At 37.2% G+C, this 27,403-nt stretch overlaps 2 protein-coding genes and 1 long non-coding RNA gene across 4 annotated transcripts; 2 read left to right on the plus strand and 1 right to left on the minus strand.

Moving 5' to 3' along the window:
* The first annotated feature begins 2,923 nt into the window (after nt 1-2,923).
* LOC103448311 (meiotic recombination protein SPO11-1) lies at nt 2,924-8,042 on the plus strand. Of its 2 annotated transcripts, XM_070808824.1 has the most exons (17): nt 2,924-3,015; nt 3,136-3,235; nt 3,403-3,476; nt 3,890-3,991; nt 4,294-4,367; nt 4,558-4,574; nt 4,833-4,902; nt 5,009-5,045; nt 5,206-5,253; nt 5,354-5,412; nt 5,506-5,537; nt 5,651-5,756; nt 5,950-6,070; nt 6,144-6,207; nt 6,290-6,399; nt 6,762-6,823; nt 7,958-8,042. In XM_070808824.1, exons 1-16 carry the CDS (start codon nt 2,949-2,951, stop codon nt 6,806-6,808), a joined length of 1,128 nt encoding a protein of 375 aa, XP_070664925.1. In that variant the 5' UTR covers nt 2,924-2,948; the 3' UTR covers nt 6,809-6,823; nt 7,958-8,042. The 2 variants fall into 2 exon arrangements, with proteins under 2 accessions (XP_070664925.1, XP_008385780.2); XM_008387558.4 differs by lacking the exons at nt 6,762-6,823; nt 7,958-8,042 and having other exon boundaries at nt 6,290-6,582.
* Nucleotides 8,043-9,170: 1,128 nt separating this feature from the next.
* LOC139189202 (uncharacterized) lies at nt 9,171-10,310 on the plus strand. The gene is made up of 3 exons (XR_011572857.1): nt 9,171-9,564; nt 9,700-9,820; nt 10,243-10,310. It is a non-coding gene; the product is annotated as an uncharacterized lncRNA (long non-coding RNA).
* Nucleotides 10,311-14,668: 4,358 nt separating this feature from the next.
* On the minus strand, nt 14,669-15,424 carry LOC114819773 (uncharacterized). The gene has a single exon (XM_029089397.2). It carries the CDS (start codon nt 15,422-15,424, stop codon nt 14,669-14,671), a length of 756 nt encoding a protein of 251 aa, XP_028945230.2.
* Nucleotides 15,425-27,403: the final 11,979 nt, after the last annotated feature.

Raw genomic sequence — 27,403 nt, forward strand, 5'->3', positions numbered from 1 at the left:
TTCTGGGGTGTATGACAAACACGGGACCAATGGTCCTTTGAACCACATCGATAGCACATGTTCGCATCCATGGTTTCAGGTGCTTTGCCCTTATTCTTGAAGTTTGGGGCTTTGGGGGCAAGGTTATGGTGCTTCGGGCTTGGTTTCCTCCCTTAGACAGGCCTTGGCTTTGTTGACCTTGACAGGGTGGCTTCTGGCCGTCTTTACCACGCCTATGTTGGTGTTTTGGGTGTTTTTTTATGCTATAGTGTTCTTCAGGCACAGTAGTCATCGCAGTAGGTCGAACTTAATGATTTTTCATCAACAGTTGATTCTGCTTTTCAGCGAGAAGTAAAACAGAGATCAAATCCGAAAACTTAGTGAACTTCTAAACTCTATATTGTTGTTGCAGGACAATATTAGTATCAGAGAATGTCGAATAGGTCTTCTCCAAGAGATCATCTTCGGTTAAGGTCTCGTTACAGAACTTGAGAAGTGATCGGATCCGACAAACTTTAGAATTATATTCATTCACAGACTTAAAGTCTTGGAAGTTCAAATGTTGTCAGTCATGTCTTGCTTCGGGCAAGAATATGTCATTTTGATGATCAAAACGATCAGCCAAAGCAACCCATAGTGCTCGTGGATCCTGCTCAGCAAGGTACTCGATTTGCAATGCGTTATGAATATGTCTTCGAATGAAGATCATGGCAATGCCTTTCTCAGCTTCGCCAACCGGATTGTCCGTCTCATCTTTAATGGCGGTACACAAATTCTTTGTAGTGAGGTGGAGCTTCATATCTTGGACCCACTTGAGATTGTTCATTCCAAAGACCTCTAAAGCAGTAAAGTCGAGTTTGTTCAAATTCGACACGTTCCTATCACAAAATAAATGGATAAGATGTGATTAGTGTAATGGAGAAGAATATCAATCCATTCACATTCACATAGGAGTAGAACATTCAAGTTCTAATAGACATGCATTGGTTTAAATTTACATGAAAAAAACTTCAGGTTTTAATAGGTGATGTTTTTAAAGAAAACTTCAGGTTTTCAAACAAGGCATGTTTCTAGAAACTTTAGGTTTCGAAATAATTATGAACTTCAAGTTCATATATTCCTGCAGACAAACACAAATACACACACACACACACACACACACACATACACAGAAATATGCAACAACAAAAATATGCAAATAGAACTTCAAGTCTATAATTATAATTGAATTAATTATTTGGACTTCGGACCAAATTTAAAGTGTGGGTGAAAAAAAATTATAAAACCCAACATGCCTAAAAAATAGGCAATTAAATCTTGGGGCCCAAAATAATGGGCTTAAAGCCCACAAGTGGGTTAAGTAATTTGAAACGTGCGGCCCAAACCCAAAAATTGGGCTAGGTTGGGCTTGGCTGGGCTGCAAGCCCAAGATAAAGTGTATCACAGACCAAGTGTACAGAATCACTAGCTACGGGTTAGGATCTGATGCGGTTGAAACGGAGAGTGAAAAACTCTCAACGTTGTAAAACCCTAGAAATTTGTGGTTTCAATTTAAAAAAAAAAATCGAATTTCAGGCAAAGACTTGTCGGTGACAACTGCAGGTCGACGGGGAGGTAGCCAGATATGGCTGTGCATGGCTGCTTGCCATGCTACTTAATGGTTTAAGGGAGGCGACGCTGTCTAGGCATCGGATTTAGGGTTTGGGCCTAAAGATGTGGCTCCAAGTTCGGGCTCTCGACTTAGAGGAAAAGAAGCCCACGACATGGAGGGTTTTCAATGAAATCTTAAAAAAAAACTGTATGATAATTTTATTTATTTATTGTGCAATTCCAGATTAATTCAATGCATATTCATAAAATAATTTGATGCATGAGCAGATATTTGATGCAATTCATGGTAATATCAAATTCACATAAGTCAACAATTATGGATATAATTTTAACACAATTTATGTAGAATCTAAAATTCGAAAAATGTAAAGTTGGGTCATGCATTATGGTGAGTGTTCATGCTATCAGGGCTGCAAAAAGTATCGAGATAAAAACCGTTGTTTTGGAAGAACCTGATTGCGTGATGATATTGGTGAACTGGTTTGACGCAAAAAGCTTCCACATCATATTCCTAAGCGCATCGGTATGAGCGTGCTGATAACGTGTTGTGTCCTATATTTAACTGATAATGGAAGGGGGCCGGCGACACAGAGAGAATATAGAGAGAGATGTGTTTTCTCCTCCAAAGAATAGAAGTCCATATAGGAAAAAATAACTAGAATCGAATCGAATCTAATCTAGGATTTACACAATCATGCTTAAATGAGAAGTTTATAACCGGTAAATACTTGTTTTGTTTTTCAACTTTAGTTTCTCCCATCATTTTAAGTGATGTCAACGTCTTAAAGTTAAAAAGATGTAAATAACACGGGGATAGAACGGGTATCTGATTGGTGTTAGTACAAAAGCGAGATATTGTAGAAAAGATTTGTACAACTACTGATCCCCACAACCTTGAATATTACGTTTTGTAGAAAAGATAAGATTTGTATCCAACGCATGGTGTTATAGATAATTTTCGAGAAAATTTTAAGTGTGACAAACATGAGAGGTTCTTCTGTCTGACAATCGGATTAGGGCTAAGAAAGGATGATGGGACCAGAAAGTAGGGTTGGTTTTTTGTGTTTGTTCCGTATTGTTGAAGTGGTCCGAAACCCGAATTGAAGAATTTCTCGACAAACAAACTGATTCATGAGAGTACTACCGTGATGCAATTTAATAGTTGGATAAACATCATATGACAGTATGATTGTCGCACTAAACTTACCGATTTGATCCAGCAAGGCCCAAGTTCAAAAAACACTGTACACGCTTCCCCACAAGCTAACTTGACTGACCCGGCCCAATAGAAACCATATAAATAAGTCCAATCCCAAAATTATTTTTCAAAAATTTCCATTGACTCAACGCAAAGCATTATGGAGGGAAAGCACTGGAGATGGAGCTCACAGCCGCGGCCGCGCGATCTGCTAAGAAAAGTCAGAGGTTAGATTTGAGGTTTCCCAATCATATCAAGCTTTTAAATTCGGAATTCAGTTGTTTCGAGTAGACGCTAATTTCTAATTATCCATTTCCAATTTTTTGGGAATTTATTTGGGTGCCTAGAATTTACTCGAGCTATGGTTGAAGATCTTAGCAATGAACGGTCTCCGGAGATTATCATCGATCGCTTCAGAAATTACTGCACGAATCCCGATTCAAATTGGTTAGATCCTTAGCTTACTCTCTCGTTTTTGATTGATTGTTCAGATTTTCATCTATTTTCTCAGCAACCAAACAAGCAACACAGAGTTGTTAACATTATGCTTCAGTACTCATTGATACATTATTACTACGTTTTTGTTTGATTAGTTATCGAAATTGTTATCTCAGCTATTGTAGCTTCGATTCACCAAAATGGCGGGAGATTCTCACGCTTCGAAGGGCAAGCCATGTGCGTAGATTAGGTAGGATACGTTGTGCTTGCTATGGAATACTATTTTTCACCTTGAAACGCATTTTGTTATTTTTATCAAGAATGAACAAACAAATTTATCAGAGGAGTGGTACGCTATAGAGTCGTGCATGTTATGTTTTTATCAAGAATGAACAAACAAATTTATCAGAGGAGGCTACCCATCCTAGAGCCAGTGCATACCACAAGCCTCTTCAAGGACTTACAGAGGGGGTCTTAGCCCAGCAAGAGGGATTGCTGGCTGCGGGACTCGAATCTAGGCCTTGGTCTAGCAAAGCATGTTAAATTGTTAGACTTTCAACTTCATAAATATTTATAAGGTCATGACTGATAACGCTGTCGGAAATGTGTAAGAGATTTACATTTGTTATTGATTGATTACCTACTTCTCCGAATCTGTGTCAGATGTTTTGCTCAAGGTTCTATTGATTGTTCAGCAACTTCTGCAAGAAAACAGACACGGGTCTAAGAGGGATATCTATTACATGCATCCTTCTATATTTTCAGGTGATCTGAGTTATATTTTGATTTCCCGTGTCGAAGAATAACCCTTACCATATAATTTATATGATGTGGTTCGTTACAAGACCTCGAACTTGGATTATGATAAACGGAATTCTTTGTAAATTGTACATTTGACTTATCATCATGAGCAGCGAAATCGAGGCCTAATTCTTTGTGTTAAAGATGTTATGTAGAACACAGCATTTCTGTTTGGACTTGATCTTTAATAATTTGAGTTCTTGATGCGTTATTTCCACGGTCTCTCCATGTAAGTACTAATCTTTTCTGCTTAATGTACAATCCAGATCAGTCAGTTGTAGACCGTGCAATCAATGATATATGTATCCTTCTGCAGTGTAGTCGCCACAATTTGAATGTGGTTGGTACTCCGATATTTTCCTCATTTAATTTCATTGCTATTTTATTTATATTAGGGGTACTGGAGCCTGTTATGTATGATTAGTACAGTGGCATTATCTAAGCTATTTGAATTACCACATGAGCTTCTAATAACTTGATAAGCTGCTCACAGTTTGTGTTATTTATTTCTTGTTCCCTCCTTTTGACAGGTGTCTGTAGGAAAGGGGTACGTATGAAAATTTTCGCTTGATTTTCTAAGAAAGAAGATAATGGTGTGCTTTCCTGTTTGATTTTGTATGAAAATGACCAATGCCAATAATTATTCACATTTAAATGTGTGCATTTCTGGTTTATTTGAATATTTTGTTAATCTGGAGTTGATCAACTTCCTCCCTGTGGTAGGATCGGATTTTTTGTTGCATTGATAACAGTGATCACAATTCACGTATTGTCAAATCAGAATGTTAATTGACATGCTTTATAGGTTGGTAATGGGCTGGTTAAGGTTTTCAGAAGCTGGAAACGTATTTGATTGCATAAACAGGCCAAACACAGTAAGAATGGATCTAATTTGATTTTTGTGATATTATTATATGATATCTTCTTCATCGTCACCTTACTGTGTCTGAACTTAAAACTTTGCATCTGGTTCACATACAGGCCTTCTCTGTCCCTATTCATGTTGAAGAGGTCAAAGGTATCCAGATGGTTAAGAGAGAATATTTAAAATTTTCTGTGTTTGGATACAATGTTATTCAATTTTGATAATGTGAAGTTTACAAACGCATTGCTAATTCTTATAGATCAACCCTAAGTGTCTAAAGAAAAAAACTCAAACCTTTAATTCTAACATGCAGATATTGTCAGTGTAGCTCGGTGCATACTTGTTGTGGAGAAAGAATCAGGTATACTCTTTTTTATAACAACTCTGACACTTTAGCATGATAGAGCTGGATTTTGATGTGTGCTTCTATCAACAAACCATCATTTATATATCTTGTACAGTTTTTCAACGATTGGCAGATGACCAGTTTTGCAACAAAAACCATTGCATCGTTATCACTGTAAGCCTACACCTTTTGTTTTGTCCATATTAACTCTCTCTGGTTCTTGCAACAGCTTTAATTAAACTTTTCTATGGGTGTTTTTCTTCACAGGGACGTGGCTATCCTGATATTCCCACAAGAAGGTAAAGAGTCCCCTTCAAACTTCATATAGGGAGTGCCTTTCCTTATATGCTGTTTGCACGTTCATTTCCCTTTTGTCTGTTTAATTCTTATTAATTTCCATCATGTTTGCTAGGTTTTTGGGGCTCCTTGTTGATACTTTGCATCTCCCTATCTATTGCTTGGTAGATTGTGATCCATACGGTTTTGACATCCTCTCCATATATCGGTTTGGTTCTATGGTTAGGCTTTCTAATCAATCCATTAAATTGTTATCTACATTTTGCAAAGTTGACCAGCATGTGAACTACCTAGGAACACTGCACATATTGAAGATTAAGAACTGCTGAATAAGTCAAATGTTTTGTAGACTACTTGTACATTGTAATGAAGCTCAAGTTATATCAAATTAACGCACTCCCATTGTTATGTAAGCAAATGGCCTATGATGCAAAATTTCTACGCGTCCCCGAGGTACTCTGGCTTGGAGCCTTCCCTTCGGACTCAGAGAAGTACAGTCTTCCACAACAGTGCCTCCTTCCCTTGACAGCAGAAGGTGAGAGATATGGCGCTTTACATTGGCATTCTTTTGTTTGCAACCTTCCTGAGGTTCCTTATAATCATGTCAGACAAGAGGAAAACGGAGGCAATGCTACTTCGATGCTACTTACAAAGAGAAGCCCCACAGTGGAGGTAAGACTGTTGTGTTTCTTGTTTCATCTTCGTACGAGTGGATTAAATAACATTTGATAGATTTACTCTTTTCTAACGATAGATTGGAGCTACAGTTGATGCTGGAAAGAGGAGTGAAGTTTGAGTTAGAAGCGTTGTCTGTGCACGAAATTAACTTTTTGTCGGAGGTGTACATACCATCTAAAATTCAAGGTGGAGTACACATCTAACACCATCTAAACTTGTATTGCTTAGCTTGTAGGGTAAAAGAAATGTTAGGATTATTTCTGCAGAGCGTAATCAGCATTTGCATTTCAAACCATTGTTAAGTGAACAAACAATGATCCGAAAACACAAAACTGGAATGCCTCAATAATTAGCGATGTAATTCCTTTATGATTATGGTGCGTTATGATTTTTACCTTTTTACTTCAAATAGCAGTATCTGATAGTTCTACATCCCTGGAAACTGACTCGTAACTAGTTCTTCTTTATAAACGTCATTTAACTGCACCCGGAGTCCCTGTTCTTGGCGGGGCTAAAATCCTACTTCTCTTTTGGACGTGATCCTGCAGAAACAGGATTTTGGACAGGTTGCAAGGCATTGTGTTTAATTTGGTGAAATGTGATGGACCTGGTGAGTACCAATGTGTTGAAACTCCAATGGTTTTAGGTAATACTAATACGTTGTATTCAAGGTTTTAGGTTTGGCTAAACCACCATCACTCGAAATAAAAAAAATAAAAAAAATAAAAAAACAATAATTATATTCTTACCATAGAAATTTACTACAATTCTATGTTCATCGTAAATTGTCACATAAAATTGTATGAAATTGTAGTATATTTAAGTAGTAAGAATATCATTATGATTTTTACACACATTGTTTATATTGTTTACATGAGAGAAATTCTCTTGAAACGTGGATCAATAAATTGATTCCAAGATAGTTTCTAACCGTATATATAAAATAAATTAGAATTAGGATTTTAGCTTATGTACTAAAAGAGCATATTGCTTTAATTAATCTGACTACACCTAGGTCTACTTATTTAGTGTGCAACATTAAAAAATGGCCAATGATACTATTTTCTAGCTAAGAATAAATTAGTCGTTCAGTACTATAGTCTAGTGATATTCCTCTTCACTTATAAGTCAAAAGTTTTAGGTTCGAATATTGTAAATGACGAATTCGATACCAAATTAGGTTGCCCATTATTTGGTTTAGCTGAACTCTCATTTTCTCTTAGTGTAAAATATATCGTTGTGCTAAAAAAAAGAATAAATTAAAGGATTTTTATCACAAATGATTCTTGAAATTAACTAACCCATCAAGATGGTCTTTGAAATTAAAAATCAATCAATGTAGTCCTTAAAAATAGATGTTGCAAATCAATGTCATCATTCTATCACAATTCCGTTAAAAGTTTGTTATGTGCTGATGTAGCACATAACTGGGTCCCACAAGTCTAATTAAATAATGTCACGTGGATTAAAAATATTTGAATAATAAAAAATTATTTTATTTTTGAATAATTAAATTCCAATTCCATTGAAAGGTTATCCATGATATTTACTCTTTTTTAACATTCTCTTTACTAAACTTAAACTCTTCACCCTCTGTTGTCTTGAGCATCGGGGATGAAGCTGAGCTGGAATTCATGATTCTCATAGGATGGGTACATAAAGAAACGAAATTTCTTCTGCGACCGATGTGAACGAAGATTGAATAGTTAGAACCAGGAACTGATGGAATTGATGATTTGAACAGGGTGCCAAAGAAGAAAAAAAAAGGTATGAGAACTAAGCTGAGAGAGAGATGACAGAGACATAGAGACTGTTCGACTCCAAACGACGAAGAGCCACCCAGCTCGGAGTAGGAGCAGCCCTTCTGGACGAAGAGCAACCGCTTTCTCTTCTCCGGGAAATTGTAATTGAAGGAACCCAATTTTGCTGCCATTGTTGTCGAGGCAGTCGAGCTCCGTAGAATTCCCAAATCATTTTTTTTAGTTTTTTAATTATTCAAAAATAAAATTATTTTTTTATTATTTTAATATTTTAATCTACCTGGTAATATTTAATTGAACTTGTGAGATCCAGTTATGTGCCACATCAGCACATAATTGAATTTTTAACGAAATTATGACGAAATGACCAATTTGCAACACCTATTTTTAGGGATTATATTAATTAATTTTCAATTTCAATGATCATCTTAATATAGTGAGTCAATTTAAAAAATTATTTGTGATAAAAATCCTAAATTAAATTACTCTTTTTATTCTATATGTTAATATTTTTCTTCTTAGTTAATTTGACTTGATCTATACGAAATTGACTTTTGTAATTTGTGACGAATGTACAATGACAACTGTACGTCAACATTCACACTTAAATCCCTCAATTGCCACCGCCACCACCGCAATTGCCACCGCCTTCGTCATCGTCATCGGTACCACAACAGTCTCAGCCACCAGCGCCAGTACAATTACAATCACGGTCAGTGCCACCACAGCAGCCAAAAACACCGGCACCACCAAATCAGGCGCAACCACCACCGCCACCGGCAGCCAATGTTGGACAGACAGTAGGGAAACCAGCGGATAAGAAATCTCAGTGTTGTATCATGTAAGGTGCTGAACAAGTGTAGGGTTGCTAGAGCGCTTATTGTTTATTCAGTATCTAATTAATTTCCTGATAATTATATCATGTAAATTCTGAATTAATTTTTTTCTCCCCTTATAATTTCATGATTAAAGAATTTGGTTTAAATGTTAAAGAAATTACATGTGGATATTGTATTAGCAAAAGAATGCAATGATTTGTGACACAACGGAAGTTACGGGTAAAAGAAATTATGAGTAAGCACTCATAAAATGAATTCTGATACACCATAAGCATGAAGAAACTCTAGATTTTAATTGAATAATATTATGATGACATGATCAAAACATATACACCTACTAAAATGCACTATTCAGCACATGCTCACTATTTTCAATGAAAATCGCTATACTAATATTGTCACAGCCCGTCCCGGAGGTACTTTTGACGGGAATATGAAAGGACAAAATGCCCTTGTCAGGTATCAAGGTATGGGTGTATTACGTTTTGAAAATGCTTGGTCCCTAAACTTTTAAGAAGTTGTTTAAGTTAGAAATATTTTGGAAGTTGATTTTATATTTTTGTGGTTAGGGACTTAAGAGAGATTTTGGATGGTGTGGATTGGTTTGACCACACAAGATCAGTCCCTTTCTCTCCTCCCTCTCGATCACTCTCTCAGTCTCTCTCTCTCTGTCCCGACCTCACACCCAAACACACCCATTGTACGGCACACACCCAAACCCTCCAAAAACTCGACGGATCGAGGCAAATAAGGTATGTATCTTCATCGTTTTGACGTCCTGAGTTCATTGGTACTAGTTTTAGGAAGTGAAACCTTCGATTTCACCTAGATCCCGAACCTCCATTTTTGAGGTACTGTTCATGCGAACGTAAAATGTTGTGTTTCAGGAGATTTCAAGCTTGTGGCGAGCTTTAGGAGGTCCTAAGGAAGCTCGGGGACGTTCGTTGGAGAGTTTTGGACGTCGGGATCGTGGGTTTCAAGTTTGGCCGAATCTTTGGTTTTTGCTAGGTGAGATTTCGTAGTTTTTAGGCCCTAAAACTAGTCCAACGTGATAGTACACTCTTAGGGCTTCAATTTGGTATAAAATACGAAGAAAATGGGTGAAAAATGAAGGAGAACAGTGAGTTTGAAAATCGGCCGGAGTTTGGCCGGAGTCCGGCCGCCGGAAAACCAGTCCGGCGAGGCCCTGCGAAGAAGACGACACGTGCTGCACGTGCTGCGCGTGGCCAGCGCGTGGACCCGTGCCACGTGTGGCGCGTGGGGGCGCGTGGGCAGTCAAAAAAATTTTCTAAAAATATCTCGACGCTCGTGACGTCGAGTAGGTCGATGTGGTATATTCATATACCAAAATTGAGCATCGTATGAGAAGTTATTTCGAATTATTGGTGATATGCTTAAAATTAATGTTTTTATAGTTGTTTCACATATAGGTGAGACGTATCCCGAGGACGACCGCATCCAGGGACGCCACGGGGGTTACGACCCGTCGACTTATCAGTGAGTGGGCAGTTTTGTTTTCGTATTACCTATATACTATTGTTTTTCCCAGAAAAATGCTTTTATGCGAAATTATGTTTTGAAAATGACATGCATAGAATTATTTGGAAAATGTGAATTTCATATGAGTTATATGATTGATATATGATGCATACATGTTACATGGTGCTGTGGAGGCACAGGTAAGTCAGGTGAGTTCATTTATTCATTGAATTGTTGTTGTTGAGATGTTTTGAGCTCATAACCTGCACCCTAGGTGTTAGTGCTTATTTTATTCACCACACCGCACGCTCGCCTTGGATCCAAGTAGGTGGATGTCGTACAGACCATGTGAGGGTTCTGACATGCCAGTCGTACAGACCATTAGAGGGGTTCCGACTGGTGGGTGACCTTAGATATGCGCGCTGATGATATGATGAGAGAAGCACTAGAGCGTATTTTTACACCTTTCATCGTATAGACTACCTTACGTAGTTCCGAGTGATGTGCAGAGTAGGGCCGTATAGGTCACTGTGGTGACTCCGGCTTAGTGGGATTTGAGCTATTGAATTAATCGTATAGGACCAACTGCAGGGTCTCCGATTGATTCCTTATTTCACCTGATTTATATTTTGAATTATGGCATGGCATGTTTTCTTGAAAATGTTAAAGATTTGGGATTTAAGTTTTGAGATTTTATATGGTTATATATATTTCTGGGAAAGTATACAGGTTTTTACGGCGAGGGGATATAATTGTTTTAATGAACTGTTTTGGAAAACTAATTAGTTTTACTGACCCACTCATTTTGTTTTGCGTCCCTCCAGGTTCTAGTTTAGCGGTTGGTGACTCTCGAGGCTGTATTCCGGCTTTTTGACAGACCTTCCACATGTAGGACTCACCCGAGGGTGATGTATCTTATTTTAGTCCTACTTGACTGCAGATAACCTATGCTCTGAACTTATGTGGTCACTTGTTAACTCGTCCGGTTATGTTCATAGGTGGTTATGTTTGAATTTGGTTTGAAATTCTGCTGATTTATGTTGCTTTTCCGCTTCCGTGTCGTGCTTATGGTTACGTCACGCCCACGTGACGGCCAGCACACCTGGATCCTCCGGATCGGGGTGTGTCAAATATGTTCTTTTAAACTTTTGTCAATCATTATTAAATTTCAAATAATGTGATAAAATTTCATATATTCAAACTTTGGATCGCTTTAAGCACATTATTCGTTACTAAAGAGTTAAATCATAATATACCCATCGAAAAGAACGTGGGACTTAGTCGGCAGCTAGCAATGCTGTGTATTATTGTAGTACATATTAGTTGATCATTATTTGCCGACACGACGATTAGATACTTACAAGTTAATGATTAATCTACTGAATCTCCAAACTCTTCTGAGGTTTGGTGTAATGGGATTTGCAACTTGAGAAGTTTGTAATTTGGGAAGCAAATTTATGTGCAAGTATACATCACTGCATTCAATAACATTGAATTGTCGATTAGTTACACATCAGTTTCACTAGCTAGCTACTTGATACTACAGTCAGTATATCATTGCTGTACTGGATCTAGATGGTTCCGATTTTTTTAGGGCAAATCAATCTTTAATGAATCCAGTAGCAAGTTGTGCAAACTGAATTGATATGACACACAATTTCAGTTCTCGTAAATGAATTTATTCTCGATTTATTCAAGTGCATGTTATTATTCTTTGAAAAATGTTATAGTTAATCGTTTATGCACATGTTATTGTTTTTCTCCTATAATCAATTGCTACAATTCATGCATCGACATACGCATAAAAGATTGACTATAGCATTCTTCAAGAAATGATTTGGCACAAACACTTGTTCCTAACTCAAACCTAATGTCACTATTTGTACTTGAGAATCAAGAGTAATGAAATATGTTTGTTTTGTTTTTGTTTAGAAACAAATGAAGCAATCTCAGGTGAAAATTGGAATTCACTTATTCCAGTATATATCCATCATTAGCCCCCACCCACCAAACCCTAGAGGGGTCTCTTCATTGAGTGGCATATAGAATATGAGAATCCAACAAATCAAATCAATTTGAAATTAACTTCACTTTGAAGGAAGGAGGGAAGGACCCATTTATGAAGAACCTACATGTTTTGTGGTGTAAATATTCTCAGGTAAGGGGTGAAAATGAAAGCTCAAAGTTTCCAACCACACAAGTGTAAAGACCTCAAGGATTCGTCATCCACCTGTGTACCAAGTGTACCAATACATACAACACTAGTAAGAGACAGATTCAGTCCCTTTCAAAAATTAAAACAAAATTTCTGTCATTTGAGTTTTTGACACGTGAGAAAGTTAACACACATAATATTGTTTGGGATGTCAAGAAATCGGATGATCGAAACATGGGAAATATGTTATTGCTTTCACTCCCTGACAAGGAATATAGGTGAGTCATCTTCTGGCCATTAAAATACTCGCATATCTTCGGTTGTATTTATTTATTTTTTCCCTTTATCTTTCTCATCAGATGAACGAATCACACGAAATATTTTATGTCCGTAAGCCATGACATGTGTTAGTCTTCGTTTTGTTCACATAGTTGCTGCAAGATGATTACAGTTCTGAAATGGATTACTCAATTTGGGGAAGTGAATCTTGTATTTTGATGATTTATTTTGTTTGACTGCATGAATAAATAGCACGTGTAATTAATTATTCTGTTTCTGGAAATCTCTTCCATGTTTCTGAGTATATAGGATAACACTAAAAGGGTAGGAGTATCTTGCAGCATAATTTCTTTACGGCATGGGTTACCTATATAGGCTACAATATTCCTAAATTCTATTTGTTATTCTATTTCTTTTTGGCCACTTTAGTACTGCCCTTCTGTGTTAATTTACCTTTCCACTAATGTTCCATTTGGGAAAAGAAGGGTGATTAAGTGGTAGAATCCAATTATTTCAAGATGTAAAGAATTACTTGGCAAACGGGTTGTGTTCATCGTGTTTATGTCGTTTTTATGTCACACTCGTTATCTTAACAGATTGTGTCATGTCAGACCCATTATCTTAATGGGTGGCGCAATAACGACCTGATCCGTTAAGCTAACGAGTGATCTGAAATCTTTGTTTGTTTTTCTTTCATATCGTTTTGTGCCGAATTAATGGGTTGTAAAATAAATTGACAGGCCTAAGAATTACTTGAATTTTGTGGCCTACACTAATAACGACGTTCGTAAGAACATTAGCTTTTGGATAGACATGGTTCCATGAAACTGAAGTAAAATCATTTGCAACCTAGTGAATGTCTTCAAGGATGGCATGAAGTCTCCAGAGAGTGTTGCACTTGCTCATGATGGAATCAATGACTAACTTGGTGTGACTCTCAATAAGAACATCCTTGAACCCCTTGGTGCCCTTATTTTCGTCCATTAATTCTCCTTTAGCTTATTCAATTTTAAGCCTACGACTAAAAAAAAGAAAAACTAAAAACAAGAAAGAGTGCAAGAGGATACGGGGTGCGAAAATAATTTCCCTTTTTCTAAGAAGTTAATTACATAATTTGTCAGTTTGCACCAAATAGAAAGATTTTAAGTCATTGGTGATGGTCTCCCATATTGAGTGGAGTTGCTTTCTCTATTTCCAACTAGTTTTTGTTAGAATCTTAACTTCTTTCATTGTATCAAATAAAATTATCTATGCGCCGAGCACAATGATTCAGATGCTCTCATGTCATTAAAATATGAGTTGTCCTCACATTAGCCTTAAAACGACTGCTTGCAGCTTTTAGGAACATTAGATACATGAGCAGTCTGATATCAAAACTTAAAATACCTCGGTACAAGACAAGTTTAGTTAATTGTCCATGTATCTAATGTTCCTAAAAGCTGCAAGCAGTCGTTTTAAGGCTAATGCGAGGACAACTCATATTTTAATGACATGAGAGCATCTGAATCATTGTGCTCGATACATGGATAATTTTATTTGATACAATGAAGGAAGTTAAGATTCTAACAAAAACTAGTTGGAAATAGAGAAAGCAACTCCACTCAATATAGGAGACCATCACCAATTTCATCACATCGGTTAAGAGCATTCATCACTCCGCTCTAGTTTTTGCCTTTGATTCCTCGTCCTCTCCTTATTAGTTTCTATTTTAAACAAAAGAACAGATTTACTATATCAAAATTAAGTTCATAAGGCATTAAGGCTGCACAACTAATTATGCAAACGATTCAGATTCATTACAAACGAAGCCAAAGCCAACTCCCAGACAAATTAAGTAAAAGATCAAGGAAAAAAAAATTAAGACTATGCTAATAAAACATAAATTTACACAACTAATAATGTAGCGAATAGAACCATTTCACGCAACATAATGTAAAACATCCTTAAACCATAATTAGTTGTCTCTGTGCTTCAATCCTTAATTCTTCCTTCATTCTATTAATGAAGTCTTCAAATTTCTTGTTCAATTCTTCAGTACTATTACCAAACCTTCCGGTTACATCTTCATCTTCCTCGGCAAGTTTTCCATCATCATCATCGTCATCGTCTTCTTCGTCTTCTTCTTCTTCTTCTTCTTCTTCTTCTTCAACTAACAACATACTTTCTTGTTCTTGTTCTTTTTGTTCTTCATATTCTTCAACAACCTCCTTCTCTGCATGTTTTTCCACTTGGTTGATCAAAGGCTCACTTTCATGTTCTTCTTCTGCAGCAACATTTTCTAGTGAGTCCATCCTTCCCGTTTTCGTATCTTCCTTTGGCAAAACTGGCTCTTCTGTCTCTAAAATTGGGGAACCAAAATCCGAACCACCTTCTGTATTCTTGAAGCTCGTTTCGTCATTGCTAGCATAAGACTGGGTCGACGGAGGCTGGGTTAAGCCAGAGTGTTTTGCAAGGACAACGAAGAGCATGTTGCATATGAAGAATATGAAGTTCTTGTTAATGGCGTGAGTGAAAAGTTGGTAAGGGAATGTTGAGAAGTAGAAGTTGAAGGAATGGAGGAATGAGAGCATATATGAGCGGGAAAAGCAGAATGAAAACACAAAAGCTGAAAGCAAAAACTTGGCAATTTTTTTCAGGTGCTGATTGTCTATGGAGTTGTAGTAGTAATTTGTCAAGGTTTGTTGGTTTTGATCATCCATTTTCTCTTTAGCTAGTTTTAATTGCTGGTATAAAAAGGCAGGTCTTTGGAAAATTGAGAAAGATATATGGGGTGGTGGAGATTAGTTTGAACTTTCGATTGTTGGAGTCGTCTTGCCAAAGGTGGTATATATCCTATATATATGTGTGTGTGTGTGTGTGTGTGTGTGTGTGTGTGTGTGTGTGTGTGTGGAAGTCATGGAATATAACTATGTATAGTAGTCTAGGCTTAAAGAAATTTTAGGTTGTAATATAAATTATTGGGAGGAGTTTCAAACTCGGATTAGATGAGAGAAACACATTGTTCTAGTCAACTATATTCAAGTCTGCTTCTAAAAACATTTCTAGCTAGTGTGTATAAATACACATTGAGGACTCTTAAATGCGAGAGTAACTGACATGGAACAAGTTCATTGCGAACGTGATGCCCTTGTCTAATAATCTATTATCATGTGTATATAAGTTTATGTGGCGGTGAATCTATTTCATGTAAGTTCTTCTTTTTAAATGCTCATCCAATATATAGGAATTTTCTTTTTGAATGATGAAAACTTTTATGCATCTGTTTTATAAAACGGTTATCTCATATTCATAGTCATGTACTACTCACATGATAATATAGCAAATATGTGAACTAATTTCGTGAGACAACGAGTGCATAATAATTTTTCTTTTCTATTTGGAGGGAGGAGGGATGTTGACTTGTTATACTATTTGGAACTTTCTAGCTGTCACCCCATTGAGGCATCAGGTAAGAGTAATCTTCATGTTCACTATTTGAGGTTTGATTGCCTTATAAAACTTGATTGAGAGAGAGATAGAGAGGTGGCAATCACATGAGAGAGTGGGACCACGAAACAAATTAGATCAAAACTATGTTCAGCATAGCTTAAATAATCCAAGATTGAGAGCCTAATTAACATCATTGTCACAAGTATGTGAAAATTACTTCATAATTTACATATCTAATAAATGTGAGATCAACGTATACAACTTACATATCATTTTTGTCCTCTTATATGCCTTTTTATTAAACTTCTAATCATCAGATTGAATAAATCAAATCAAAAATGAACAATGTTAAATATGGGTGTAAGAAAGGGAAAGTAAAGTGTGTGGTCATATTTTCAATTAGAGATATAATTTCATTTTTTGTTTCTTTGCAATCAACAAAAAAAAGGAGGATTAGAAATTTCTTCCAACATTGAAAAGAAAAATACAAACACACAATTTACAAATTGAGTGTGATATTCACACGTCCTTTTTTACTTCTCACACACCCTTCTAATTTTCTGTTATCGAATTTGATGAATTGAATAAGATGAACGAACATAAATTAACAAAGGATGTGTGAGAAATAAAATGGGGTGTGTGTCACGCACCTTTACAAATTTGATGCAAGGAATATTACTCGTGACCCAAAGCAAAAGGTTGTCATATTTAGTAGGTGAAAATTATGCTTGCTGTTGTTGCTTCGACTAAACTTGGGTTTGAATTTGGATGGTGTTCAATCCTTCAACTTTAAGCAAATATATATCATGCTCTTTGTTTCCTGCAATTCATTTTCATAATGGAAGCTTTGATCTTAATTAAGTACTAACTTAGGGACACCTCCAGTGAAGCTCGTTTCTGTTTCCATGCATCATTAATATACCTACCAATTTCCTTTGAGGAAATGGGAGGAATGGTCCCTGAACTATGCTCGAATTGTAGATTTGGTCCCTAAACTAAAAAATCATTAGATTTGGTCCCTGAACTTAACAAAATATATAGCATTGGTCCCTCTATACTAACACCGTGAGATTTTCCGTTAGTTTGATGACGTGGTCTTTGTGGGCTCCATATTTTTGTTCCCTAAATGCCATGTGGCTTAAAAATTCAAAATAAAAATAAATACAAACATAGAAAAAGAAAAAAAAATAAAAAAAGTAAAAGTTATCTCTCTCTCTCCCGTCTTCCCTTCTGCCTTGCTGCGACGACGAACTGCGACGGAGAGGGAGGTCGCATCGATCGAGCACGCCTTGAGGGAGAAGGAGAGGAGGAAGGCACGGATCATGGCTGGGTCGGAGGCGTCGAGTCAGAGCGCGGATCATGGCTAGGTGGTGAACAGCGAGGTGCTCCCGGGAAGGAGAGAGAGAGAGCGAAGAGGATGGCGGCGAGGGAGACCAAGAAGTCCGACGCCATGGTTTCTTGGAGCTTTCTGGAATTTGGAGGAGACGGCGCTCGGCGGTGGTGAAGTCGGCGAGGGAGTTTGGCGCCCAGATCAAATGGCATGATGTCGCCGTGGTGATCACCCAGAGACGGCGCTCGGCGGTGGTGAGGTCGGCGACATTCCATGGAGAAGCAAAGTTGAAGCAGGGTGCTGCTGAGATCGACGATCGGAGATGGAGGCTCGGCCGTCGACGGCGACGGAGTACGGAGCTTCTGATTTTGAACTGGATCGCCATGGCAGAGAAGTCGAGTCGACTGGGAAGCTTCTGAGGTGGGCAGCGATTGAATCTTGGAAGTGTGGACATCGTGGCTACTTACGGGGATTTGGAGGAGTAAGAGCACCGGTGGGAGAGAAAGGGAAAGACTTTGGGGATTTTGCGCAGTCGAAGTTGGTGTCGACGCCGAGGTTGGTGAGGCGCCGGATTTCCTGGGCGTTGCGGTCCAAGCAATGAAAGGGAGAGAGAGAGAGATAACTTTTACTTTTTTATTTTTTTTCTTTTTCTATGTTTGTATTTATTTTTATTTTGAATTTTTAAGCCACATGGCATTTAGTAAACAAAAATATGGAGCCCACAAAGACCACGTCATCAAACTAACGGAAAATCTCACGGTGTTAGTATAGAGGGACCAATGCTATACATTTTGTTAAGTTCAAGGACCAAATCTAATGATTTTTTAGTTTAGGGACCAAATCTACAATTCGAGCATAGTTCAGGGACCATTCCTCCCATTTCCTCATTTCCTTTTTCATTTTTAAACCCCCACTAGGTAGTATCGTTTGTTAAAAAAAAAAATTAGGGTTTTAACCTAAAATGTGTAAGGATAAAATAAATCACTACTCTTTTTCAAGCTTAACCTAGTAATTTGCTTCTACTATCAATTTGTTTTTAACAAACAATATTATCTACATTAAAGGGGTGAGAGAGTAGACTAAGTCTCACAATAGACTAGCAATATTGTGGTTCAAATTCGTCTTTGGCAAAAATCAAACCTAAAATCTCTCACTTACAAGTAATGATGAATACTAATATTCAATTTTCATAAATTAGTACAACTTGACCATTTGCGTTTGAGTAGTGTGCTTGGCATTATAATCTTAGAAAATTAGTTGTTTTAATGATTCTACAACTTGTAAGTGTTAAACTAATTTTTTTTTTTAAACTATGGTGGGTTTATAAGGGTGAAATAATGAGTCTATGGCCTTGTTTGGTACGCCGTATATAGCATCGGATAGGACCATTAATACGGAGCCGAGTGTTTGGCGTCCTTTCGTATTAAATTGGACCGGACTAATTTAATCGGATTCACTTATTTTATACGGCATATACCCTCTTATTAAACCAGTCCAAAAGGGGCGTATAGATTAGTCGGGTCCCTTTCTTCTCTCTCACGCGAAATGAGCGCTCTCTCTCTCTCGCCTTCCCTCGCCGTCCCCGCTGTTCTCTCCGTCTCCTTCTCTCGCCGGATATGTTCTCCCCATCTCCTCCGGCAAGCTTTGTTCTCCCCGTCTCCTCTCGCCGGCTCTATCCTCCCTCACCTTCGTTGTCTGATAATTGGAGACGTGAGAGACCACTGGCACCACCACGGCACAAATTCGAAAAGATTCATCTAGGTTTTAGAACCTTGACTGGGAATCGATGATAGGATTTGAAAATTCAGAAAGATTACATCTGGGTTTTATTTGATTCGGAAAGATTTCATATGGGTTTATAATTTCTTTAATTTATGGGTTTTAATTTCTTTAATTACTAGGTTTTAAAGATTTCATCTGCTTGAGGGTGTATTTCAAACCTCTTTGGGCCAATAACAGGTAAGGAGAAGGGAGTGAGGTTGTTTGTGGGGGCGCGGTGCGGCGGAAAGATCTGGGGAAGAGATAGATTTTTTTTTTTTTTTTGTTTAGTAATTTGATTTAAATAGGGGAACATATAGATTTCATTAAACAAACAAAGATTTGTCATTTTTTTTTTCCTTGTCCTATCCGGTTCAATACCAAACACCGTATAAATAATACGATCATTAGTCTGATACTGTACCAAACGCTCGACTAATTTAGTCAGTACTATCCGGTGGCTATTTATCCTATCCGACAGAAATAATCAGTACGGTCCGAGCTGCCAAACGAGGCCTATAAGAGTAGTTTCAACCCACCCCTCTTAGTCGGGCAATTGGGCAATTTTTTCCCAAAGTCCAAAAAAATTAGCTCCAACCCAACAAAGTATGGAGAGATTTTTCAGTGTGACCGGTATAAAGGATAGTACACCACGTGTCACTAAATAAATGATGGGATATATGTGCTAAAAAGTTAATAACTTAAAAAATAAAATTTCTTATCATTCCTATTAAAACATATAATGTACCACTTGTGTTCCCGTCACAACTGAAAATTTCTCCAAAGTATGGTACAACGTGATGTTGGCCATGTGCAAAATTTTTTTGCGTCAGCTGCGTGGTAGAATCTGCAAGTTGTCGAACACATGGCAGAATTTGGACCATTGGATTTGCAACTGTCATATAATATAATAATCCTTATTAATTCAACCTTTAGCTTAGCACTTGCCTATAGTCTTCTTGTGTGGAATTTCACTTCACCTATTGCAATAACGCTAATTTCATTGGTGCATTTTTAATATTAAGTAAATTAATTATTTGTTATTAGTGAAAAATTAAGATGGTTACCATTATTTGTTGTTAGTAGAAAATTAAAATGGAGTCTTTTAGCCTTCTTCTTATGTAACTCTTTTTGTTAATTTGTGTTTATTATCTTATTAAGTAAGGGTGATAATAAACAAATAATTAGTAGCATTTTCTCCATCATCCTTTTATTCATTATCCACTACCCAATATCTTCTACAACTATTATTCTCTCCATTTCCTCGATCTTTTCTATTTTTACTCATTGACCAAAGAAGGGTGTTCGTGTGGTGGAGATGGACTCTTCCTTTTGAGCAAATAGGTTTGAGTCACACAAAGATTTAGTTTGGATGTTGTATCGTGTAGGGGACAAGTTAAGGGATATATTGCAACACTGATTCTTGGACTTTGTTAAACCGCAGTGGGCTTGAATTTCCTTAAAGAGAGGATTCACGTGCCTCAATCTAATTGTTTACGTGCTTCTTAGAAGAAATTCATAATTTTGTTGTAAGTTTCCCAACAATTTTAAGTGAGAATCAAATTCATGTAACCTGTACCTGAGAATCAAATGGTGGATGGGAAATCAGTTGTGGAGTATGTCCAAGATTCCAAATAATTATAGTGGAAGTCACATTTGAAGTGTCGAAATTGATGACAATAGTTGGTATAATAGACAAATTACCACCTTCTTGGAGACAGTTCAAAAAAATAAAAAAATAATGCGTCACAGGCAAAAAGAGTTCCCTTGGAGACCTTGATTACATGTATTCGTGTAGAGGTAGAGGTAAGAGGACATGATGTTCTTATGTAAGAAGATAACAGTACCTCTACTAAGGTAAATTTAAATTCGTAGAAAATAACCTGCCAAAAAAAAATTTCCTAAAAATGTCATTTTCAACCTAGGAATAAAAATATGAAGAAATTTGGAAAACTTTACCAACATGATAAAGGAAACCCAAACCATGTAAGTAAGAACCAACAATCTTCTTCACCTTGTTTTGTTTGTGGTAAGAGTGGGCATATTGCTCGATTTTCTAGATACTGGAAACGTGAGTGTGGAGCCAAAAATAATCAAGAGGCGACATGTGGATTTTTGGGTTAAAAGGACAAAATTACCCTTGAGGCACACTGGAATTCCTACGCGCGAGCAGTAGACAATCATCCCTCAATCAAGTCAAAAGTGCCCAAATAGGTATTTATTTATAACCATTTTCATGTATCCCTCATCATATCTTCTCCACAAGGTAACCCCTAAATCATTCCTTTTTTATTATATTAATTAGCTAATTAATTGATTAATTATTCAATTAATTTGCTAATTAAACACAAATCATGAACTTCACCTACAAAACCATTCAAGTGGCCGGTCCATCTCCTCCCAAGGTGGCCGGCCACACCCCTATAAACATCCTCATTCTCTCCAAAACTCAACTCCAATTCTCTTGCTAAATTCTCTAAATTCTCTAAACACTTTTCCCTAAAAATTCGAACTTTGGCATCGGAGCCTTCGGCCAAAGCCCCCCCCCCAATTCATCGTGGGCGCGTGAGGCTCTTAGCCTTGACCTAAGGTGTTATTTGTTTTGTAGGTGCAATTTTGTCCAAGAATAAGGAGGAAGAAATTTGCATCCACAGTGAGCTTAATAGTCAAGCTTATGTTACCGAAGAACCATTTGTTGCAATGATTACTAATGTGAACGTGGTTACAAGTGATGAAGGATCATGGGCAAATTTTAGAGCCAATAGACATGTTTGCTTTGACAAAGGTTGGTTCAAAAAATATACTCCTTGTAAGAAGACGAAGACAATTATGCTCGACGACTAACATACAACTCAATTGCTTGGAAGTGGTGAGGTTGGTCTCAAATTTACCTTTGAAGGGACTTTAACTTTGAAAGATGTACGTCATACTCCTTTTATAAGAAAAATCTTATGTCGAGTTATCTTCTTAATAAGGTTGGTTTTAAACAGACATGGAATATGATCAATATGTAATTACCAAAAAGAGTGTATTTGTGTGCAAGGGTTATGCTTGTGATGGTATGTTTAAGATAAATGTTGAGAATGGTAATAAAGCTTCTACTTTAGGTTATATGCTTTCTTCTTTAAATTTTTGGCATGCATGTTTATATTATATAAAATTGTAAATAGCAAATATGTATGAATCATGAGCAGTTTATATTTAATTCCAATGATGAAAAAAGACTTTGAAAAATGTGAAAGTTGTAGTAAAGCTAAAATCACTAAAAAAAACCTCATAAAAATGTCAAAAAAATTCTAATAAAAAAGTCCTAAATTGGGTGCTAAAACTACTACTTTTGTTCTTTCTGGATATGCTTTAAATAGTACAGCTTATAGATTTCTTAATATTGAAAATAATGTGAATATAGAATCATGTGATGCTATCTTTGATGAAGAAAAATTTCCTTCTAAAAATAAAAATAATAGGGGCAACAAAATAATTTATATAAACCTGATTCTTCTGCTCCTAATTTTAAGGATGAAGAAAATATTGAGATTGAACTAAGGAGTAAAAAATTAGAATTCAAAAAGATTTTGGCCCAGATTATTTTGTTTATAATGTTGAGGAAAATTCACTTAATTTGAAAGGTGCTTTAACCTCACCTTATGCTATGTTTTGCTTTTTGGAAAGGAGGTGTTAATGATGAAATAGAATTACTAATTTCCAATAATACTTGGAAACTAGTAGATTTAACACCAAGTTGTAAAACTATATACAGTGTAAATGGGTACTTAGAAAGAAACTCGAACCAGATGGAAGTATAGATAAACTTAAAGCTAGACTTGTTGCAAGGGTTTTAAACAAAAAATTGATCTATATTTCTTTGATACTTTGTTTTTTCCAGGTATTAGAGTAACATCCATTCAACTGTTAATTGTTGTTACTTTTATTCATGATTTGACTATTCATTAAATGGATCTGAAAATAATTTTTTTGAATGGAGATTTAAATGAAGAAAACTATGGACCAACCTGAATGTTTTGTTGAACCTAGCCAAGAGAACAAAGTATGTAAGTTGACTAAATCTCTTTACGGTTTAAAGTAGGCGTAAAAAATTGATTCCTGCATGATTAACAATGATTATAAAAGTAATGAGAGTGACAAGTACTTATATTATAAATCATGAAATGATTTACATGTTATTATTCTCCTCTACGTTGATGATTTATTAATTTTTGGCTCAAATTTATTGTGATTAATGAAACAAAAAATATTCTTAAGAGCCATTTTGACATGAAAGATCTTGGTGAAGCTAATTTTATTTTGGAAATGAAAATTTCAAAAAATGTGATGGTTTTTTTCTTGATCAGTCGCACTATATGAAGAATATTTTGAGAAAATATAACTTTATGTTGTAGGCCTATTTGATTGAACGATCTAGGGTTTAGAGAGAAAGAGGGGGCCGACTATGGTTAGAGAGAAGATAGATTGATTTAATTGTGAGGTGTGTTTGATTCACCCAATTGTGCCTTTATTTATAGTAGTAGGAAGGGTAAAACCTTTCCCTTTAGGATTACAACATTTAATAGGTAATGTAATCATAATATGAATATAAGATACATTCCCAGATTCCTTAAGATTTACACAATCACATTCCTATTCTAAATATGACTGCAACACTCCCCTTTGAGTGAGTGTGTAAATACTCAACAAACCATCGCATTAGATCTTCAGCATATAAGGTAGAATAGTTGATGAAGTCATCGGCACAACCGGTGATCGTGAGCCTTGAATTTAAGTGAAGTACGCATTTGTAGTAAAACTCACAAAACTTTGCTATGGTAAAACCCAAGGTATAGGGAAAACTCATAGACTAAGGAGAAAAGTGAGAAGTATGCATAATGTCTAAAACAAAGGTCAAACATGACAAAAGTAATGAACTCAACGGAGTATTATCATCCCAGGATGGGTGTCTCGTTAAAACCTAGTTAGGTAGCAAAAACCCAGTGGGAAAAGTGCTCCTAATCGTAGGGAAAAGAGTAAATTAAGATCATGTAAGTATGCTTCTAGATACTCCCCCTGAGTTAGACATAACTTCTAAATAAGAGAACTACAAGCGATTCAACTCAGATAATTTATGCATACTGATTCCTTGGACGAGCTTCTGAAAAGTAGACTTGGGCAATAACTTGGTGAAGAGATCGGCCAGGTTGTCCTGGGAACAGATTTGCTTGACTTCAATGTTCTGATGCTGCTGCTGCTAGTGTAAGTAAAAGAACTTCGACGCTATGTGCTTGGTGTTATCTCCCTTGATGTATCCTTTATTCAACTGCTCGATACATGTCGCATTGTCTTCAAAGATCGTCGCAGGAAGGTCAACAACTGATGTAAGACCACTAGTGCTTTAAATATGTCCTATAACCTCTCTCAGCCAAAAGCACTCATGCGATGTTTCATGCAGGATGAGAATCTCAGCATGGTTAGACGAAGTCGCAACTAGCATTTGCTTGGTAGACCTCCAATGGTGTCTCTAACGATAAAGACATAGCCCGTTTGAGAATGTGCCCTATGTAGGTCAGACAGATATCCAGCATTTGTGTAACCAATAAGGCGAGAATCAATCCCAGTACCATGGGGGGCGGCAACACTTGGAGATTCGCGGGTATAGAACAAGCCTAAATCTGTTGTACCTTTGAGGTAGCGGAAAATGTCTTTAACACCATTCTAGTGCCTGCATGTGGGCGCATTGCTGTATCTTGCCAAAAGATTCACAGCGAAGGAAATGTCAGGTCTAGTGTATTGAGCCAAGTACAATAAAGCCCCAATTGCACTTAGGTAAGGAACTTCGGGTTCCAAAATCTCTTCCTCGTCCTCCTTTAGACAGAAGGGATCTCGTTTAGTATCTAGAGTCCGAACAACCATAGGTGTACTTAAAGGCTTTGCTTTATCCTTATTAAAATGACGCAACACATTTTGGGTATAGTTCGATTGATGTACTAAGATTTCATCCAAACAATGCTTGATCTCCAGGCTGAGACAGTATCAAGTTTTACCAAGATCTTTCATCTCAAATTCCGATTTCAAGTGTGCAGCAATTTCCTCAAGCTCTGCGGAAGTCCCAATGAGGTTCATGTCATCGACATAAACTGTAACGATTGCAAATCTGGAATGTGACTTCTTTATGAACACGCATGGGCATAATTCGTTGTTCACATAATCATAGAAGAAATCCCCTTGAAGCAATTCTGATGTTGAACTTCTTCAAGAACAGCGCGGCTGCGTGGTTTCTTCGGTGGCAGCAAATGGCGAAGGGAATTAGGGTTTTGTTTTTGGAAGAAAGGTTAAATAAAGAGAAGAGAGAGAGCTTTGGGTGACCCCCAAGGGGGGCTTGTGTCAAAGTGATCTAAAACCCTAGTATTTATATGCTAATGGGGGTTGTAGCTGATTGCAAGGTGATCTCAACCATTAAGCCAAAGTTTTGAACGTTTTTCCTTATTTGGCTCCTCCAAATCAAGCTAAATATTCCAATTCCTTTCCCATTCTACTCATGGTCTTCTAACAAGCCAGATTCATCCTGGATTATTTATTTAGGCTGCAAAACAGGCCACTAAACTTCTTTACACGTTTGAATAGGGTCAGCTACAAAAATGGCATGTTTTCACTTCTTTTGCCTTCAAATTGATCCTAAAGTACATGTCACTACACATTAACACAAAATAAGGTAAAATGTAACCAAATTAACTCAAAAACATCACAAAGAGACTAGAAATGGATTGTATAAATGCATGAAATATATGAGTTATCACATAACCCTGACTTGTCAAATATTCACTCAGACGGTTATACCACATCCGCCCGAATTGTTTCAATCCATAGAGTGACCTCCTTAACCTAATTAAGAGAGTGTTCCGTGGTCTAGAACTATTTGAACTAGTCAATGGAAGTTCTTCTGGAACTTTCATGTAAATTTCTGTATCTAGATCCCCATAGAGATACCTGGTTACCACGTCCATAAGCTGCATATTCAGTTTTTCAGAAACTACCAAACTAATTAGGTAGTGAAACGTTATAACGTCCATTATAAGGGAATACGTCTCCTCGTAATCAATCCCACGACGCTGAGAGAAGCCTTGCACTACGAGGCGTGTTTTGTATCGCACTATTTCATTATTCTCATTACGCATCCTCACGAAAACCCACTTGTAGCCAACAGGCTTCAAGCATGGTGGTGTAGGAACGATAGGTCCAAATACCTTACGTTTCGCTAGCGAATCGAGTTCAACCTGGATTGCTTGTTTTTAGTTTGACCAATATGTTCTACGTCGACATTCATTAACGGAAGGTGGTTTGATGTCATCGCGAAGCATGATGTCAGTAGTTACTGAGTACGCGAATGTATCGTCGATGATCATCTCATTCCTATTCCAAACCTCATTCAATATTATGTAGTGGACCGAAATCTCGCGATTCTCGGGAGGCCAGCATGTTTCGTCTGAAGCATCACAGTAATCTAGAATAACCTCATGCCTTGGAACTGATGAGTGAGCGATGGGTGGATTCAAACTAGGGTCACTATTTAGTGCCATTTTCCTCTTCTAGGGTTATGCATCCTTTGAACCAAGGGGTCTGCCACGCTTCAGGGTCGGAGCAGATGATTGGTTAGCCGCCAATGTATCTTGCCGCGTGGAGGGTGCGGCCTCCCCACCTTCGGGGACGGTCCAGCCTTCCTAGGTGGGTTGTTGATGTACACGGGGTACATCTATCCTTGCATGTGTGTTTGCAGCGAGTATATGTGATACTGTTACCTTTGCTAGATCATTAAAAGCATCTGGCATGCTATGAGTAATGCTCTGAAGATCTATAATTCATCGCACCTCAGTTTCAGACTAGGCAGTGCGGGGATCTAAATAAGACATAGTGGGAGCATACCACAACAATTCGCAGCGTTCTACGGGGACGTTAGCATCCTTATCTCCCCCTAACGATAGGAATACTGTCTCATCAAAGTGACAATCCGCAAAACGTGCGGTAAAGAGATCTTCTGTCAAGGGTTCTATGTAGCGAACAATTATCGGCGAATCATAACCGACATAGATTCCTATTTTTCTCTGAGGACCCATTTTGGTACGTAGCAGCTGCGCTATTGGCACATAAATGGCCCACCCAAACACCCATTAAT

Source organism: Malus domestica, chromosome 11, assembly GCF_042453785.1.
Source record: "Malus domestica chromosome 11, GDT2T_hap1".
In the NCBI taxonomy this organism is placed as follows: Eukaryota; Viridiplantae; Streptophyta; class Magnoliopsida; order Rosales; family Rosaceae; genus Malus; species Malus domestica.

What these genes read in the sequence shown, in the direction of transcription:
- LOC114819773 (XM_029089397.2), bottom strand. Translation starts at nt 15,424, where the DNA reads ATGGATGATCAAAACCAACAAACCTTGACAAATTACTACTACAACTCC.
- LOC103448311 (XM_070808824.1), top strand. Translation starts at nt 2,949, where the DNA reads ATGGAGGGAAAGCACTGGAGATGGAGCTCACAGCCGCGGCCGCGCGAT. An exon ending in TGTTGTGGAGAAAGAATCAG is followed by an intron (nt 5,254 to 5,353) that starts GTATACTCTTTT and finishes TATCTTGTACAG; the next exon opens with TTTTTCAACGATTGGCAGAT. An exon ending in ACCATTGCATCGTTATCACT is followed by an intron (nt 5,413 to 5,505) that starts GTAAGCCTACAC and finishes TTTTCTTCACAG; the next exon opens with GGACGTGGCTATCCTGATAT.